The sequence below is a fragment of the Epinephelus moara genome, chromosome 3, assembly GCF_006386435.1.
Source record: "Epinephelus moara isolate mb chromosome 3, YSFRI_EMoa_1.0, whole genome shotgun sequence".
NCBI classification, from domain to species: Eukaryota; Metazoa; Chordata; class Actinopteri; order Perciformes; family Serranidae; genus Epinephelus; species Epinephelus moara.
In genome coordinates, this window is record NC_065508.1 from 27,283,764 (window position 1) to 27,302,168 (window position 18,405).

The 18,405-nt window shown below is 42.8% G+C and overlaps 1 protein-coding gene across 1 annotated transcript in view; it reads left to right on the forward strand.

Moving 5' to 3' along the window:
• Positions 1 to 6,743: 6,743 nt before the first annotated feature.
• The window catches only part of vps37d (VPS37D subunit of ESCRT-I), a 59,555-nt gene continuing 47,893 nt past the window's right edge, over positions 6,744 to 18,405 (forward strand). Inside the window, exon 1 of the mRNA XM_050039129.1 lies at positions 6,744 to 6,987. Within this exon, the coding sequence (XP_049895086.1) occupies positions 6,856 to 6,987 (132 nt within the window). The 5' untranslated portion in view covers positions 6,744 to 6,855. The remainder of the gene's footprint in view (positions 6,988 to 18,405) is intronic.

Consider the following 18,405-nt stretch of genomic DNA (forward strand, 5'->3'; position numbering starts at 1 on the left):
GGCTACGCTGTCAGTCAGTGTGCGGGCTGGAGATTGAGCAGAGAGGGGAGGGGGTCCCCACTCGGTATGGTAAACGAGTATGTGTGTATGAAGTGTGTGTGTTACGCCAGAAGAGTCAGAGTTTGGGACGGAGTCTTTTACCCCCTGGAGTGTTACCGGAGTTTTTGGAGTGCTCAAATAAACGGGCCTTTTTCCCGAACGCTCTGGTCTCCTGCTCGTGAGTGATTCATTACAATATCGTAACATGGATAAGATTTCTAAATAAATATTCACCTCGTCACTAGATAGACCTACTCCTGAAAAACTCTGCGCAAGCCTTTTTGTCCCTACGAGGCCATTTACCCGACGGGAGCCCCAAGACTGAGTCCTGCAATCTAGAATTTGACCACTGATGTCACTGTTTTCAACCCATTTCACACACTGGTCCTTTAACCAAACTTATGTAACTTTATGTTAAGGATGTAATGTGATGAATCCCGTCCATGTTGCTGTTCCTAAGCCTAACTTATGTAACTTTACTTTCCTAAACCTAAATTAGGTACGCGGTTGCACTGCTGCCTATGGGACGAGGGGGCCCAAAAAGAAAGTGGGCCTTCCAACTATATGTTCGGCAGAAAACAGGCCCTTGTAGTAATTTAAACTGCCACCTAAGAAATATGGCTGTGTTAAAAAACAACTCACATTTAATTGAAAATTGTGTCAAGTGGTTTATATGCCTATATGACTATGCCTTTATATGACTATAAATAAGTTATAAAAACTGTTCAATTAAATGACTAATTCCTTATTTTCTTTGGTGTTTTTGTCCTATAGATATATGTAATGATGATTTCCAGGTGATATGTATGTTGGTGTTGTCAGGTCTCTATTTGATTGTGTGATGATAAGATTACACTGTAGCTGGTTTAGGCGCATAACAAGTAATTGCCTTCAATCAAAATGTTTCCTGTGAAGAGGGTCTGTGGCTTTCTTTACAAACACGATTTAAAACATGTGAGTGCTTAAAAACATCTTTAATATCCTTTAAGTTTCAATGAATAATATATGCACTCCTCTTGGGTATACTTTCACCCATGTGATTGTCTTTCTGGCTTATTGTTTCAGCCTCTTGGTCCCTTTAGTTGGTAAAATTTCCCAGAGGACTATTCTCATTTTCTTAGCTGTTCTCAAGTTCATTTATGCATCAGAATGGTTTGTGCATTAAAGACATTAAAGCTATTAAATTATGCAAAAGGGGCAGTGTAATCTTAGGTTGTCATTAGGGAAAAAACTGCCCCATCTGACTTGGGCCTGCTGTGTTACAGTAGTTATGAAAAGTCTCAGGGTATGAAATTGGTCATAGGGACACAAAAATGACTCATGAGCTGAGGTGGAAGTGGAATTCAGATCCTTTACTTAAATAAAAGTACTAATACTACACTGTGAAAATACTCCACTACAAGCAGAAGTCCTGCAGCTCCCAGACTTGAAAAGAGTTCAAGAGTCTCGTTAAATGATGATTCACACATTCAGAGACAGGAAGGGTGTGTTTCTAACTAAAACTTTCTTGGAACATATTAATTGGTTAGAGAGTTATTACCTTCTGTTTGAGTCTGGCCGAACCACGACACATTTTCTCAGTCCACAAAAAACAGAACAAGCGCCTTGTCCAATGAAACCACAGTTTACACATCTCACTGCTGTAACAACTGCAGCAACAGTCAGCGGAATCGGTGATGTTGGGCTCTTGCTGCAAACCATACAGTAACCAAACCAAACATGAGTTCATTTCCTGACTGCTCAGAAGTCCAAAGTGCTGTCAAAGGCAGTAACAGTCAAAGTGTGGGGACGTCTAATAACATTAGATCACTGGTGAAAGAAGCACTCAGCTCCTACTTAGTTAAAAGTACCAATACGACAATGTAAGCACATTCTAGTCTCCGTTCTGCAGAAAAATATGACCATGACTGATTTATTATTATTTGTACTGATGCATCTCTGTGTAAGTCGTATTTTACTGCCGTAGCTTGTTGAGATAGAGTTAGTTTCTTCTTTATATGAATTCATAGTTCAGTGGTTACCAGCCTAGAGGTCGGGCTACAACTAAAAGGCTACAGGATAAATCTAAGGCGTTTTGAGGTGATTAATGTGCTAAAGCTGACTGGCGCAGCACAGGCAGGGAGGAGCCATATGCAATACAGCAGGCAAGTGGATTAAAAAAAAACATATTTCCATTGACGAAAACAGGCTTCCAGGCAAATGAGATGAACATCGGCGAGCAGGCAAACAAGCAAGCAAACAATCAGCAGCAAAAACCAAAAGCTGGTGCTTCTCAAAGTCAAGAGAGGATCCTGAAACGGCTGAATTTCACAGAGACTATGTCATTGAATCCCCCCGAAGGACTCTTCCAGTGTCACGGATCTTCTGAATTCTACCCAGGACCAAGTTTTTCCTTCAGAGAATTTTAAAGGTTGCATGTGTATATTCTCAGTGGGCATGAAGTAGCCTACCAACAATTCTTTACACAGGGTTTACCAGAATTGAAGGCGGGGCCTCTTTTATGACGCACACCTGGGCACTCGCTACCCTGTTCCAGTGGGAGTTCACCAAATGCTAGGAAGGAGTCTTGCCTAGCCTCTGAAGGACCTAACTTGGAAGGACCTGTACTACCAGGTCAGCATCCTTGACTTTGAGAAACACCACAAGAACGCAGGGAAACCACAAGTGAACACAAGCAGATGATCCAACCCATGACTCCAAAGTTGTTGAAATCTGGCGTTTGGCCAGTGACTTCTGGTGTCATACGCTGACAGAAAAAGCTGTCCTTTCACGTCGGCATGATACGCAGCTGGTCGCTGTTACTGTTTAACAGCGCCTGGCGGCATGAGGGGGAAATGGGGCAGGACAGCAGCGAAAATTAAGGAGGCGGAAGTCTGAGTAGGGTCAGCAGGAGGGGTGGTCCAACAACCACCAACTTTCACCTGGGAGGCCAGTGTTCGCTTCTCTTAAAATTGTAAAGCCAAACCCTGTTCTTTTTTCTTAAACCCAACCCCATGCTTTTGATGTCAATTTGCGGTGTTGTACCAATGTAGTGCATTTATTTTGACAGAGACTGTATGCAAATGGAAATGTATTTTGAAAACAGACGATGCATGTAACAGGCAGAAGTTGACATGGCATCCCAGGATGTGGACAATCAACACACCCAGGGAACCGTGCATGTCATATGTCGACATGAAAAGTCCATGACCAAACGACGATATGTGACGAGGTCGGAGTGAGAATGTGTTAGATGATCTGACAAAGGACAAAGGAACTGGGCGGGTATAAGTAGGAAGACACTACTAGGGGAAGTGAGAACAGGTGGGTTGACTGCAGGACCAGTGAGGGACAGGTGAAACTAATCAGGGCGAGGCAGACAATCAGAACTGGTAGGAAAACACAAGGGCTAGAAGTGAAGTGATCTGAAGCCAGAGGAGATTCACCAAAAAAAAAAAAAAACAGGAAACACTAAGCTTGAATGAAGAACTAAACAAAGGAAAAACATGACCTGAAGAAGAGATCAGGGCAGATCATGACATAATGAGGTCGGAGAGATGAAGAGTAAGTCATTAACAAAAGGTTCCTGTGTCTAACCAGCAAACTGCACTCCATAGAGTACAGATGTCCACCATGTAAGTTAAGGCCGGTTAAGAGGAGTGAAGATTCAGAGAAGTCAGAGAGAGAGAGAGAGTAACATGGAAAGAAGAAATAAATTAAAATTGTCCTTGAGTACAGTTCTTAAGTAAATCTGTGCAACTTCTGCATGAAATAAATGACTGTTCCTTAAAGTTTTTGAGCAAAAAATGGTTGGATTGACTTCAACCTGCATCATCTGTCATTTTCCTTTTTGTACTGGTTGTATTGGGGGCCCCCTGGTGGCAGCAGGGCCCGTAGCAGCTTCCCAGTCAGTTTATACTTAATGCTTAAATGTCTCAGATCGGCCATGCTGGGTCCAAATGTTGGACTGAAAATGCAGCAGATATCTAAAAAATCTAAAAATCATTTGGACTCTGTTTATGAAAACCAGTGGTAGCCAATAGTTTGGTGACCTACATACATTTATTAATCCCTCACACACTGACCACATAATAATATCCTGTCAGTCATCAGTCATTGCATCATTTGGCCCTGAGAAGTTTAATGGATATCAGTGGGTTTGGATGCCTCAGTTTAGGGTTTAAAGAGCTGATCACATAAAGAGACAATGCAGGACAAGGATTTTTAAGAAGTCTGGGCACAAAACTGCTCAAACAAGTTCACTGAACCAAAATGGTGATAAATGTAACCACAATTACAGATTATATCTGCACTCATGGCTTCCTACTTTCACCTCTCAGCCTGTGTTACTAAGCTGCCATTATCCACTGTTCAACTGCTTGGTGGAAGAAAATACTAATAATATGATAATTATTATTTCATACCATTTATAAGCAGTTTATTAAACTTTAATTAATGTTTACAACACACTATAATGTGGTTGTAGGGAGATATAAGGACAGCATAAGTGTTTTTAAATACAGCTTTTGCGAACTACTCCTAGGAAGACATTAAAACTGTGTTCTGTTATATTGCCTTTCATTTTCTGTTTAAATAATACAGGAGGAGTTATAGCTGTCAACAAATATACTATTAAACACGTATTAATTATTAAAATCTTGTAAAGAGTATCGTGAACAAAATCTGTAATTTGTCATGGGGACTTTTATTTTGAACAATCTAAAACGGAAGTTAAACTAGGACTAAAAGTGCTAACTTGAAACAGGAGAAACGCGACAGTTTGTCACTTCTTGGTTAAAGAAAGTCACATTAACATGGCTATTGGCAGTATATATAAATGTTAAAAGAGAAAATAGAAACTACAGAGTGATACTGGTGCATAAAACATTTTATTTCATGACAGGAAATGATCGCTTTTAGGTTAAAATGGAGTAATGAGCAACTTTGTGTCACATTAAATAATACAGACCTAATGCCTCACAGAACTTAAATTAACACTAAAGGAGCAAGTAGATCTTCAGTTCAATACAGTGCCAAAAATAATTCATCATTTTATATAGCCTGGCTGTTATTCTAGTGCACACTGTTATAGTAGATATTATTATTTTAAGGCAGAATTGCATTATCGTTTAAGTACAGCACTGTTTGTACTGTATGTGCAGTATACATAATTTTATTTTTACTTTATATACTTATATACTTCTTCTTGTTCTTCTTCCTCTTCTTTTCATCATCATTATTATTATCATTATTATTATTATTTTACTTTTCTGTATTTATCCGTATGTATTTCTGTGCGTGTGCTGCTGCAACACAGTCATTTCTCCTCTGGGGATCAAACAAACAAATAAACAAACAAAACAGGAACGATCAAATAAAATATACTAAATATATATAATATAAATATATTACTAGATAGATTACTAGATAGATAGTAATAGATTTGCAGCACATTAGAGCAGTGGTTAGCAGTGTTGCCTCACAGCAAGAGGGTTCCTGGTTCAAACCCGAGATGGGAGCCCTTCTGCGCAGAGTTTGCATGTTCTCCCCGTGTCAGCGTGGGTTTCCTCCAGGTGCTCCAGCTTCCTCCCACAGTCCAAAGACATGCAGGTTAATTGGTGACTCTAAATTGTCCGTACTGTGTGAATGTGAGTGTGAATGGTTGTCTGTCTCTCTGTGTCAGTCCTGTGATAGTCTGGTGACCTGTCCAGGGTGTACCCCACCTCTTGCCCAATGACAGCTGGGATAGGCTCCAGCCCCCCATGACCCCCAACAGGATAACGCTTACAGAAAATGAATGAATAATTAGTAATAGATAGGACTAAGGTTCCTAGAATCCTGAACTAAAACGGTTTACGAACCAGATCTAATTTGGTGGAAAAGGGGCTCCTCTGGCCTTCAACTGCAAAGAGTCAGTCAAGTTAAAACATATGGACCAAAAAGAGACACAAAACAACCAGAAAGACACACAATAACTACAAAAAGAGTCAAAAAAAGACCACAAAGAGATGCAAAGGATGTACAAAGAGACACAAAATGAATGCACAAAGGTGCAAAACGACCAAAAAGAGACACAAAATAACTACAAAAAGACACAAAACTACAAAAAGGTGCAAAAAAACAACAAAGAAGAGACACAAAACAACCAGAAAGACACAAAATAACTACAAAAAGAGTCCCAAAATGACTACAAAGAGACACAAAACTACAAAAATGTGCAAAAAACCCAAAATGACACATAATTACTACAAAAAGAGTCACGAAAAGACCACAAAGAGATGCAAAGGATGTACAACGAGACACAAAACTACAAAAAGGTGCGAAAAAAACAAAGAGACACAGCAAGACTACAAAGAGACACCAAACGACCAGAAAGACACAAAATAACTACAAAAACAAAGATACACAAAACAACCAGAAAGACACACAATAACTACTACCACAATGAGATGCAAAGGATGAGCAAAGAGACACAAAATGACAAAGCCATACATGACGTCTACAAAGAGACTCAAAACCACCTCACATTCTGTGTGTCTTCCTCTTGTGTAGAGGAGGTGGAGGGGCCTTTCACATATATGTGCCCAGGGGCCCATTGTCCAATAATCCGGCCCTGTGTATCATAACACTGAGGGGGCTCACTGCTGCACAAACTCCTCCGCAAACTCGAGAGCCTCGAGGCGGGAAACGTGTTTTATTTTGAAGGAGCTGACAGGAAGTGTGACGGTCTCTGTCTTGACGCTGCATGCGGGCTGATCGCATCGCATTCCAATGTGAGCGAGATGTAACCGCTGTGCAGACTTTATGTTTCCTAAACCGTCTCCAGCCGCATTTTGAATGAATAAAATGTCCGGTCTGAAGGAGTCCAACTCTTGTCCTGACGGCTACAGGGCTTTGAGCACAAGTGAGCTGAGGGAGCTTTTACAAAACGACGACAAAATGGACCAAATCCTTCGACTCAATGAGAAGGTAAGGTATCCTCTGTTCCCCCGCTGAACCAAAGTGCCGTGAGGAATTTGCGCTGTTTTAAACCTCTTATTTCTCCATTAACGTCGCGGTTTCAGACATTTTCACACTCTGCCTTTTTTTCACCGATGAAAAATTGGCGTTAATGTCATTTGGTGTGTGGTGTGTAACGCAAATCCGCTTTACATGGCTCATCGATTGTCTGCGTGGCGAGTGGTCGGATTTCCAATTTCGTTTCCATGAACCCCGGTCTCCTAATATTTGTGGTGAATTATTAGTTACTGAAGCGAAAATCAAACACAAATTAAGTTAACGTCATTTATTCGATCTGTTCAAGTGACTGATTTATTTCACAAGCATTTTATCGTGCAGGAAGCATCATATCGAGGTGTTGAAGACCCCATACGCGCCGTTATGTGGCACTGGCTTGAGACCTTGCGCCGAACCCCCTTTAAAAATCTGGCATTTGGCGTTTCTTCAACCGCTGGAGGACTTGCACCTTAGATAGAAGATGACTTAAGAAATCATTCTAGTCCTTATAGCGTACTTTTCAATTCGGCATCACTTTAATAATCATAGTACGTCTTATTTTAATACAATTTTAACTTTTTCAACTGGTCGTCCTCAGTCCTCTTCGCTCAAAAGACGGACTGGCGATCAGAGTTAATCCTCAATAAAAGTGTACTTTCACTGCAGTAAGTTTCTTCTTGATGTATTGGACTTATGCCGAATTGAACAGTGGTCTCTTGACAATCAGAAAACATCTTAATACCTATTATTTCGCGAGTGTAGCTTTGAGTATAAACACCACAAATTAAAAATGACAGATTTTTAATGGAGTTCCACGTGCCTTACTCTCCATGTCAGAGAGGCACGTTTCGGGGCTACATGATGACCTTCCTGACGTGAAGCCATACGGAATCCCTCTATTCTGTCTCACACACACACGCACGCACGCACACGCACGCACGCACGCGCACACACACACACACACGCACGCACGCACACACACACTCACACACACGCACATACACACACACACACACAGACACGCACACGCACACGCACACACACACANGCACACACACACACACACGCACGCACGCACACACACACTCACACACACGCACATACACACACACACACACAGACACGCACACGCACACGCACACACACACACAGATCCAAGGTGCATCAGTGGTTCCAAAACTTTTTCATGGGCCCCATTTTGATGAGGTTTACCTTGGAGGGGGTGCTCAAACAGAAAAGACTCTCAGTCAGGCTTCAAGAGGCTATAGAATTGCATTGCTTTCACAGCTATGGGTGGAGTGATAACAACAGTGTGTGCAGTGAAACATAATCAGGGTGGGATAGTCGTCGTCATACATGTTCTCATTGTGATTGTGCATCCAAGGAGTTAAATAATTAATAAATTCAACTATTGCTGTTGCTTGGACCCCCACTTTGAAAAGCACATTTGCATCGCTGTCCTCCACCACACTCTTCTTTCCTGATTTATTAAGACACCAAAAGCTGAATGTGATTTTGCTTAGAAAACAAAGAGAGACATTACTCATTTGCCCGGTTCTTGGCGCCCAGGATGTGACATTTGAAACCTGGCTCTGTGAATGAATTGGGATGATGGAGCCACAGTGGTAGACTCTCACCAAGAGGTCATACAATACTACCCCCTCTGGGAGCAGAGCAGGGTGACTCAGAGCCACGGTCCAGAGAGCTTCGGGGTGTTTTAGCAACTATTTACTCAGGCTCCCATTTGTCTGTCATTTACTAATAATACAGAGCTTGTGTTTGTGCAGAGGACATTTATCCTATAAGTAGTCTGTCTCCCAGTCTTGTATTATACACAGAAAATATCAAAGCATATATTACATGTATCATGGCTGGCTGGTTTCACATCTCTCCTCCCCATATGAGCTCTTGGCGACAGCATGATTCATTAATCTCATGCTAATAATGAATGTTATGTAAACCACTGGGTTTAATCATTCACGATGATTCATAATCATGAATGCTACAGCCTTTATTGGTGAAGCATTCTTCATATTCTTATTAATAACTTCCACACACAGCGAGTTATATGTCATGTCATAATATTCCCAGTGCAACTATCTGAAACATCAGGCAGCATAAGGCTTTGTTAAGGCTTTGGAAGTCATTTTGAGACACACATCAGCAAACTGAGGTGTAAAAAAAAAAAAAAAAAAAAAAAAAAAGTCACTTAATCACAAGTGCAGTGTCCAGTAGGCAATCTGTTAATTGTTAAAGGCGCTGTATTTAAGAATGTGGCCAAAACGGTTACTGCAGTCAAATTCAAAATACTGCCGCAAGTCATGTCTGCCCCCCCTCCCCTACAGATTCGAGGTTGCTGCTCTGTGCTGAATTGTTACGTTGTGCTCCGGCGTCCGGCAAAAATAGAAGTCATGCGTATCTGTTGCAGAGGACTCCGGAATGTCGCAGCTGAGACGGAGCCGGAACGCAGCACAACCGCAGCTGGTGGAAACACACACATTGACTAGAATTGAAGCCTATCAGCTCCGCTGCCGTACTGGAGCGGAGACGCAACCAACACGTATCTGGTGGAAATTGGGGGTGATTGGTTTGCCCACGGGCGGCTGCCATGGCCGCGTCCTTGATCTTTGGTTTTCCAGCGGACCGTTCGAGCAAGTCCGGCTTCTCTGCTACAGCTGAGGAGGAGCCGGCTGCTAATGCTATGTACCAGGACACTGCTAATGCTGCTTGCCATGCTGCTAATGTTTGTTTCTCAAAAAAATCAGTTGGGTCGATGACCCACCTGCACATGGCCTACAATGTATGATCGAAAATGAATAACAGTTGAAAGTATTCGAAATGTCCATCCCAGTCTAGCTATGATGCTGGTTAGCCAACTTTGGCTAAAGCTTACCTGTCGAGGAGAAGAGTAGCCACTTTGATATCTGATTTCAAATTCTTCTCCGCTTTCAACCGTCTCCACCGTTCAAAAGCATCTCCTATATAGACCCTCGCTTTGCCTCGAGTTTTGTCTTGGCATTTTTGGGAATCATAACGGTCGTTTGGGTTTAGTCACACCGTCAGCCATTGTAGCTCAGTCATAACTGTAACTGATGCTGAGACTCCACTGACTGCGTGACTGGTAGGTCGGTGGGTGGCGCAACAGGCCAAAACACAAATTCAAAACATAAACATGATTTGCGGACCGTAAAATTTTTTTTTAAATGCGAATATTCTGGCTGTACTATTGTTGTCGGTGAGATCAGTATGTTATATGAACATTATTCCTTAGTCTCTGTGACATATTAGGAGGATTTTACGACTATTTGCTTTAGATTTCTTACATATAGCTCCTTTAACAGGGGGATGCCACGTGAAAACACTTGTCTCTGACTCATTTATTTCTCAGACTGTCTCTTGTCTCTCTGGCCCTTTGAACACAGAGGTTGCCCTATAGGATGACTACGAAGTCCCTTCTTTATGCTGCCTTTGCATTTTTGCACAGAACCAAACAATGGCAGCATCTTTCTGCTCCAATGTGTGATGATTTTAGACAGCATGCCGGCATCACGGAAGCAAAAGAGGCGTGAAGGGCATGACATTTAACACAGCAGTATCAGTCTCTAGTGTGACATATACGTGTCCGCAGTGCTCTATTAATAATAACAGTGGCATTGACATAGCATTAACAGTCATTTGCCATCCCTTGTTATATAGCGAATGATCTCGTCCTCTGCTCGGAGGGCAAGGAGCTCCTGGACTTCATTGTTTTCCCAATTTGCGGACATTTTTGGATGCTGTTCTTCTTTGGGTTAGCTGCTAACTGCTGCTAGCTATTTTTTAAATAACCCGCAATGGCTCACACACATAATACGTCATCAAAATGTCACACCCGTGCTGCCCATGGTCATAGACTGTACACAAAGATGGATGATGTGTCTGCACTTACCCCCACTGCACAAAAATGAAGCCAAAATATCCCGATACGGCCGCTGCCATCTTACGTCGGTGACGTCATTTGCAACCAGAGACTGCGCAGTTGCCATCTTTGCCATGTTGAGTTAAAACTTAACACTTGAACATACAACAGTGTGATAACAGCTACCTGAAATGAACCACACCATCTTTGGTAAAACATTTAGTTGTACTTTGAGTTTTTAGTTTGGCCCATGTCCCACCACTCACATGGAGTAGGCGGGCTTTATGACCTGTACTACAGCCTGCCACCAGGGGGTGATCCAGATGTTTTGGCTTCACTTTTGGGGATCTGTCAAGATCTGTCAGATGAGGCATATGAAGAACAGAGCACACGTTTAAAACAAAAACTAAAAAATTGGGGCTACAAAGATACTGTCATTAAAAAGGCAGAGGACATATATTCCAAAAAAACACAGGAGGATTGTCTCAAACCAACTGCCAAAAAACCTAATAAGAACCCCATACATTGCATTTTACATTATTCTACACAAGCGAAAGAAATTGAAAATATCATCAAAAAACACTGGCATGTCCTGAGCGCTGATCCATCTCTGGATAAGGTATTTAAATCTCCACCACAGATGGTATACAGGCGAGCCCCTAACATAGGTGACAGGGTGGTTAATTCAGATCACAAACCTAAAAAATCAGTCACATTCCTGGACAGTTTCCAGGGTAATTTCAGGTGCAATGCTTGCACACAATGCAATTTCACCACCGAAATGACTCATTTTAACCATCATATTAGTGGAAAAACCATCAAAATAAAAGGAAAAATAACATGCTCTAGCCGGTTTAAGAGCTCCACCCGGTTTAATTCACGTCAACCATATAAACCGGAAGAGGAAAAAAAAAAGCTTTTCACATCAGCAGCGTGTCAAGGGACTATATTCAACTTATCTTGCATTGTAACATGCATTATGACAACTTACTAAGGTTTGCGTTTGTTTTTAAATGAAGTGGAGGAGCCTACAAGTGTTTTGTTTAGTTTGTCTCAGAGGCTTCAGAGGGACTCTGCAGCTCCGCTCTGCTCAGCTGTCTGCTGCTGCTGTGAGAGATCATATTTCATTGGGGCTGGGAAAAGTGCGAGGGAGTCAGCAGTCATTCAGTTTGTTGCCCTAGTAACCCGTTTCCACTGAAGAAGTTCCTGGTACTGTTTGGGGGGCTGGAACTACTACAGGAACGTCCTCTCGCTCGGCCCTCCCAACCGCCGTGTCTCCACTGAGAGAGCGGAGTCTGAGGAAGGTTCCTTGGTGTCCTTCTGCGTCTTCTTCTTGTGTGTATTGGCGGTTAATACAGCATTACCGCCACCTAGTGGATTGGAAGCGCATTACACCTATAATGGGCTTTTATTGGGAAAAATAGCTCAAATGCGACCCCCAGTGGTAAAATTAGGTATATAATTCGATATATTGGTTCGGTTAGACATTTGGTTTTAAATCAAACCGGTTGGAAAATTTTCAAACCGGCACCAGCCTAGATGCCATCCCCCCTCGTCCCCCCTTGTACCCCATCAGATTGCCCAGTGCGGTATCAAACCTCAAAATGTTTTTGATACAGACCTAAATGTGTCTGCAGCACTTAGTAAACATACAAAAAAATGATCTTGAAAGCCTGGTCGGATTTGTAATTTCATTTATTTATTCTCTGATCAGATAGTTCCAGATTAAAATCAAAATGAATCCTTTTAAGACTGTTTTGTCAAGGAAAAGTCATTGAGCAGCTGCTTGTGTGTAGACAGCATTAAAGGGAATATTTAGAGATAAATGAGGAGAGCATGCGTTGGTTGTCCAGGTTTTTTCCAGGCTTCCTCCCACAGTCCAAAGACATACAGGCTAGGTTAACTGATGACTGGTGAATGTAAGCATGAATGGTTGTCTGTCTCCAGAGCTGGCACCAAGACCCTTCGTTATGTTTGCTTCTTTTACTCAGAACCAAACAATGGCGACATCATACCGCCCCAGTGTGTTGTTTTAGACAGCATGCTGGCGTGAAGGGTCTGACAACAACATCAGCCTCTATTTTGACATCTAACTGTTGCTGTCTGGCAGCGCTTGCTAACAATAACAATGGCCGAACATTGCAGTGACGATTATTTACTGTCCCTGTTATATAGGGGTTGATCTTGCCCTCTGCTTGGAGGGTAAGGAGCTTCCTGACCTCATCGACTCCCCAGTTTGCAGACATTTTCAGTTGCTGTTCGTCTTCTTTGAATTCGCACTTAAGGGCTTGTCAAATACATCGTCAAAACATCACACCCGTCCTGTCCATGGTCCTGTCCTGCCAGCTGTCCCTTTTAAGGCTCAGACACACCAAACCGATAACAAAGGACTAGTGGCGACAAAAGCCGACTGTCGTGTCACCTCACTATGCCTGTGTCTCAGCCTTAAAGTTGCACATGACCACTGCAAAGAGTACAGCTGAAGGTCAAGTAGCAGCAAGTTTTGCACTTGCGTGAGAAGAAATAACTCTCCACACCAGCAGACGGCGGTAGTCTGTATTCATCATTCAAAAAGGGAAACCGGAAGAATGTCATGAAGCTAGATAGCACATTACCAATGCATTCCAGTGTTGAAAGAATAAAGCATATTTGCCCCGCGCCTTTGATCAATAACACAAACCATCACCAAAAATAATTTTACTTCACATAGCAAATTTGTTTTGGTCTTGTTACCTCTTGACTTTGGCTGTTTGTTTACTTTCCTCAGTTCTGTTTCTCTTCTCGTGCGCTGAGCTGAACAGCCAATTAGAGTGATTTTTATTCACTGAAGTGCTCCACCATCTCCGACGCCGATTCAACATGCTGAATTGGCCGAACAAAAGCTGACAAGGGCCAACAGAGGTCAATGAGTGCCACACCGCAAAGACGAGGGCAAAAGATGCCCACCAATGGTCCAACATTGACCGGTGGCTGACCTTTGACTTGGTGTGTCGGGGCCTTTACACAGATGTTGATTCACTGCTGTTGCTCCCTCCGCTGCATGCGAGACAAACGTCCCCCCATTCTGTCACTGTCCCTTTTATAAAGAACAGCGAGGCAACCTGGCGACCTGTCCAGGGTATACCACCCCTCACTTCTGTCTCTGACAGCAATTCAACATACTGAATCGTCCGAAAAAAAGCCAAGGGTGTGGGACACACCACACCAACTATGGCGACAGCCACCCACCGACGGCTCAACATTGACTTACTACTGACCATCGGCTTGGTGTGTCAGGGCCTTTACACACACATTGATTCAGCACTGTTACTACCTTCACTGTCGGCATAAAGGCAAGACAGCTTGTTGCCCCATCTTTGTCCTCCTATTCTGTGGCTGTACCTTTTTATTAAAAAAACAAAACAAAACAGCGAGGCAAAATAACTTGAACAGGCAGTGTAAAAGGGGCTTATGTGTCAGCCCTGTGATATTCTGGCAACCTGTCCAGGGTGTACCCCGTCTCTCATCCAGTGTCAGCTGGGATAGGCTCCAGAACCCCCCGCCCCCTCGTGGCACTTAAGAGGTTTATAAGCGTTACAGAAAATGGATGGATGGATGGATGTATTAGCAAGTGGTTGCCTATTTACCCCTCCAGCAGACACAGAGCAACATTAGCGTTTATCCTGAGTTGTGTTTCTGTCAACGTGGTGAATGAAAGTCTGATATTCACTCTTGGTCTCGACCAACTCCTGAGAACAATATCTACTAAATGCACCATGAAGCTCATTAAGTAGTCACTAACTCTGAGTGTCTGTTGTTTAATGCTGAGCAGGTAGTGCAGAGTGGGTTTATCAGAACTTGCACGTTACACATCTGTTATTTTAATAAAATATATGAATTACAGCTGCTTTAAACTCATCCCACATGGTGCAAAGAGAGACTTATCAAGCTGGCCCTTTATTTCTACTTGGCCTGGTGTTACATGAAGAATTCTCTTTCATGGAAAAGACTTCAGCACCCCGTCAATTTCATCTTAGCCTGAATGTTAAATTGATGGCTTTGGACTGCAGAAGCCTAATTAAGCTTGAGCCTCATTTCAGATAAAAGAGTAACACCTATTTACTGTATTTCATGTGGTCAGACATGTTGAACCGCAGAAAACAACAGTGGTGCGGCTGCTCCTTGCCGTCTCCGGTCCAGAACTCCCAACACTTAAGTGCTCCCCGAGTGTCATTTGTCAGAGTCGGTAAACAGTGTGACAGCCCGGCTTTACAGCCTGTGTATCAAAACACAAAAAACACTCACTCCCCAAAGACTGCAGCAGTTGTTGTTTGATAAACGGGGTGGACGAGCCAAAGCAGGAAATGGAGCGTCCGTTTTGACTCCTGTTTAAGGACATATGATTGGGCTGTAGATCTGAAACAAGCTGTGTTATCTTTATTCTCGCAGGAACATTTTTCAGAATGAACATCAGATCTGTGGTATCTCTCTCTGCTCTCAGACAGACCTTCTTTTGACTGCAGGGCACATTCTGCAAATTCCTCTAAACTTGGGACTCATACATCCTTTTGATGACCCGTAAAATGTGAGACAGATGCCCCGTACAGCGCTGGACCCAGTGAAATGGCCTTCGGGCTCTAAGTGACTGACTGTTCAAAGAAAGCAATTGAGCAGGAAAAGTATCCGGCTGGGCAGAATCGCAGGAATGCTGCGACTTGATGTGATAGTCAAACAGATTCAGATATTTGGAGTGTGAAGCTCACAAAGTGGCTTTGAGACAGTGTTTGAGACACCGACTGTTCCTTCACAGCGCTGCAGTGGCAGTATTGTTTGGCAAGACTTGAGGGAGTGGCATTCATCTGAATTATTTATAGCTTTCTTATGGTCTAGTGACAGTGACCCCTCCCCCCATTTACGCATACCCAGACCACCATCTCTCTCTCCCCCAGCAGCACGTTGAGGCCATAAACATCCTGTATTGTGACCTTTGAATCCCAATGTCACATTTTTATGAAATATATATTAGACTTATTAAGCACCAGTGGAGCTACATCACACTGTAAAGGCCTGTATTACAGTGATGGAAGAGGCACTCAGATCTTTTATTTGAGTAAAAGTGTCAGCATAACAATGTAAAAATACTGACATGAGTAAAAGCCTGTATTTTAGATCCTACTTTAAGCCAGTGTAGGCAGAAATCTGGAAAAAAATTGAAAGTACACCCTCCTCCTGCAGCTCGCCTCACTCCCCTCTCAGTCCTAAGCCTGTGCTTCATACAGTAACCCATTGTCTCACATGCATTGATTTATTTTATAGCGTTTCATTGTACAGTTGGGTGCAGCTCATTCCCTCAGCCCCTCCTTGCCCTGCTCTCTCTCTTTCTCTGTTTATCAGACCACAAATGAGACAAGAATTAGCTGCTATCCACCCCACCATCCCTTTACCTTGCTCCCTGCAGCTGTAGACTGCTTCCTTGGGAGGAAAGTGGAAATGGACCCTCAGTCGCATCTGAAGTGGCTTAAATTCCGCTAGCACCGGGTGTCGCAGCAGACTGATGGCCAGCAGCAGTGCTGTATCTAATCTAAGTGTAACAGCAGCAGCAGAAAGTTTGCTGATCCAGCAGGGAGTCGGGGCTGTCTGGTCCCTCGGAGCTGGGGTTTGCGCTGGCGGGACTTGGGTTGCTGTAGCTGCTGACTGGGGGTCCGTCTACGGAGCTGCTGCCCACTCTTCTCTTCGTGAAGTGGTCTGTAGCAACGTGGAGCAGAGGATACACTGTGATTTGAGTCTCCAGTTAAAGTTTGATATACTTTTTAATACTTTATTATTAATTCCCTAGGGGAAATTAATTTTTTTCACTCTGTTGTCATATACACACAGGCCCGAAATACACACAACCTGCACAAACACCTAGTGCCCAGGAAGCGAGCTGGCACCTCTCCAGCTACCACTCTATGCTCCCTATGAGCTGAACTACTGCCACCCCAGCTACATAAACGTAAACTTGAAGATGTAGTTGTAAACCTTACACTCCGATTAGCATAAGGCTAAATTATTAGCAACATTTTCTATCTGTCTCTGCAATGCTTTGTCAATATTTTCATTCAGTCCACTTAAACTGCGATATGCTTAAAGTATATTATGGGATTTTTGCCTGTTGAAACCACATTATACTCTCTACCAAAGCTTTAAGTAATAGTCCAGAAGTATCACCAGCAAAATGTAGAGAAACTATCAGCAGTAAAAGTCCCCGTTGTGCAGAAAGATGACTCCTGTGACTGATATGTCAGAGTCATTGCCTTAGCGTTGACAGTTCTGGCTTTCAAAACTCGCTTTCCAAAAAGCATAATTTTCAAGCTCAGCCAACTCAAATGCTCAAAGGGTTTCATTCCAAAATGCTTTGATTTCGACTAAAAATGGCTATTTGTAAGTCATAAATAAACGACCTACTTTACAGATTGATGTCTGGTGTTGACTTGTGCAGTTGTCGCAGCTTCCTCCTTCTGATCATTGTCTGTTTGGGCTCTGCTGAAGTAGAAGTCTGGTTTGTCCATTGATGCTGATGATGGTTTAAGAAGCAGGCCTCTGACTGGAAGGACATCAGTGTAATCTCCAGGGTTGTTCTGTCTTGAAAATGTGACTGCTTGACCCTCTTCCCTTCAGCAGGTACACTTCACCTTTGGGTGATTCAGTGTCCTGTGCAGCCTCCATTTGTCAGCAGCAGAAGATAAAGTAGTCTGCCTCAAACAGTGATTCAAACCGCTATCTCAGTCCAGCCGTGATTTCCTCCCCGCTCTGGGGTGATTCAGGGTGCCTGAGTTCATGCAGCTGGAGTCTAACTCTGTTGTATAGGAAACAAGAACCACTGGGGCCGTCTTTCAGCAATTTATTGCAAGGCACCCACATAACTTTCCTGCAATTGTAGAGAAACAAACATTCACAGGGTCCCTGCTGCATAAATGCCCTCTGCACCTCTGTAACACCATGAACAGAGTCAATTAGTCTTCAAGATGTCAGAAAAAAGTGGAAAAATTGTCCATCACAATGAACAAGAGCTCAAAATGTCTCTTTTGTCCAATCAACAGTCCAAATACAGAGATATTCCATGTACAATAATATAGATATAGCAAAGCAACAAATCCCCACATTATTGATCTAAGTATTTATTTAAAAATGACTTAAAGGTCCAGTGTGTAGGATTTTTGGGCATCTATTAGCAGCACTGGTATACTGCATTCACAGCTATGTTGTTGCTAGTTTAAAGTCACCTGAAAATAAGAATTGTTGTGTTTTTGTTACCTTAGAATGAGCTGATTGTATGTACATACGGAGCAGGTCCTCTCCATGTATGTATAAAGAGAGCTGAATACAGTGTTGGAGGCAGGCCCCTTTCATTCCTATCAAAGTTGTTCAGTGACGCATGAAATCAAAAAAGCTAAATTTCCATGCAATGAAATTACCCGTATCTTCCCCACTGTGGGGCCACTAGGGCGAGTGCATTAGATACTTGCGAGCAG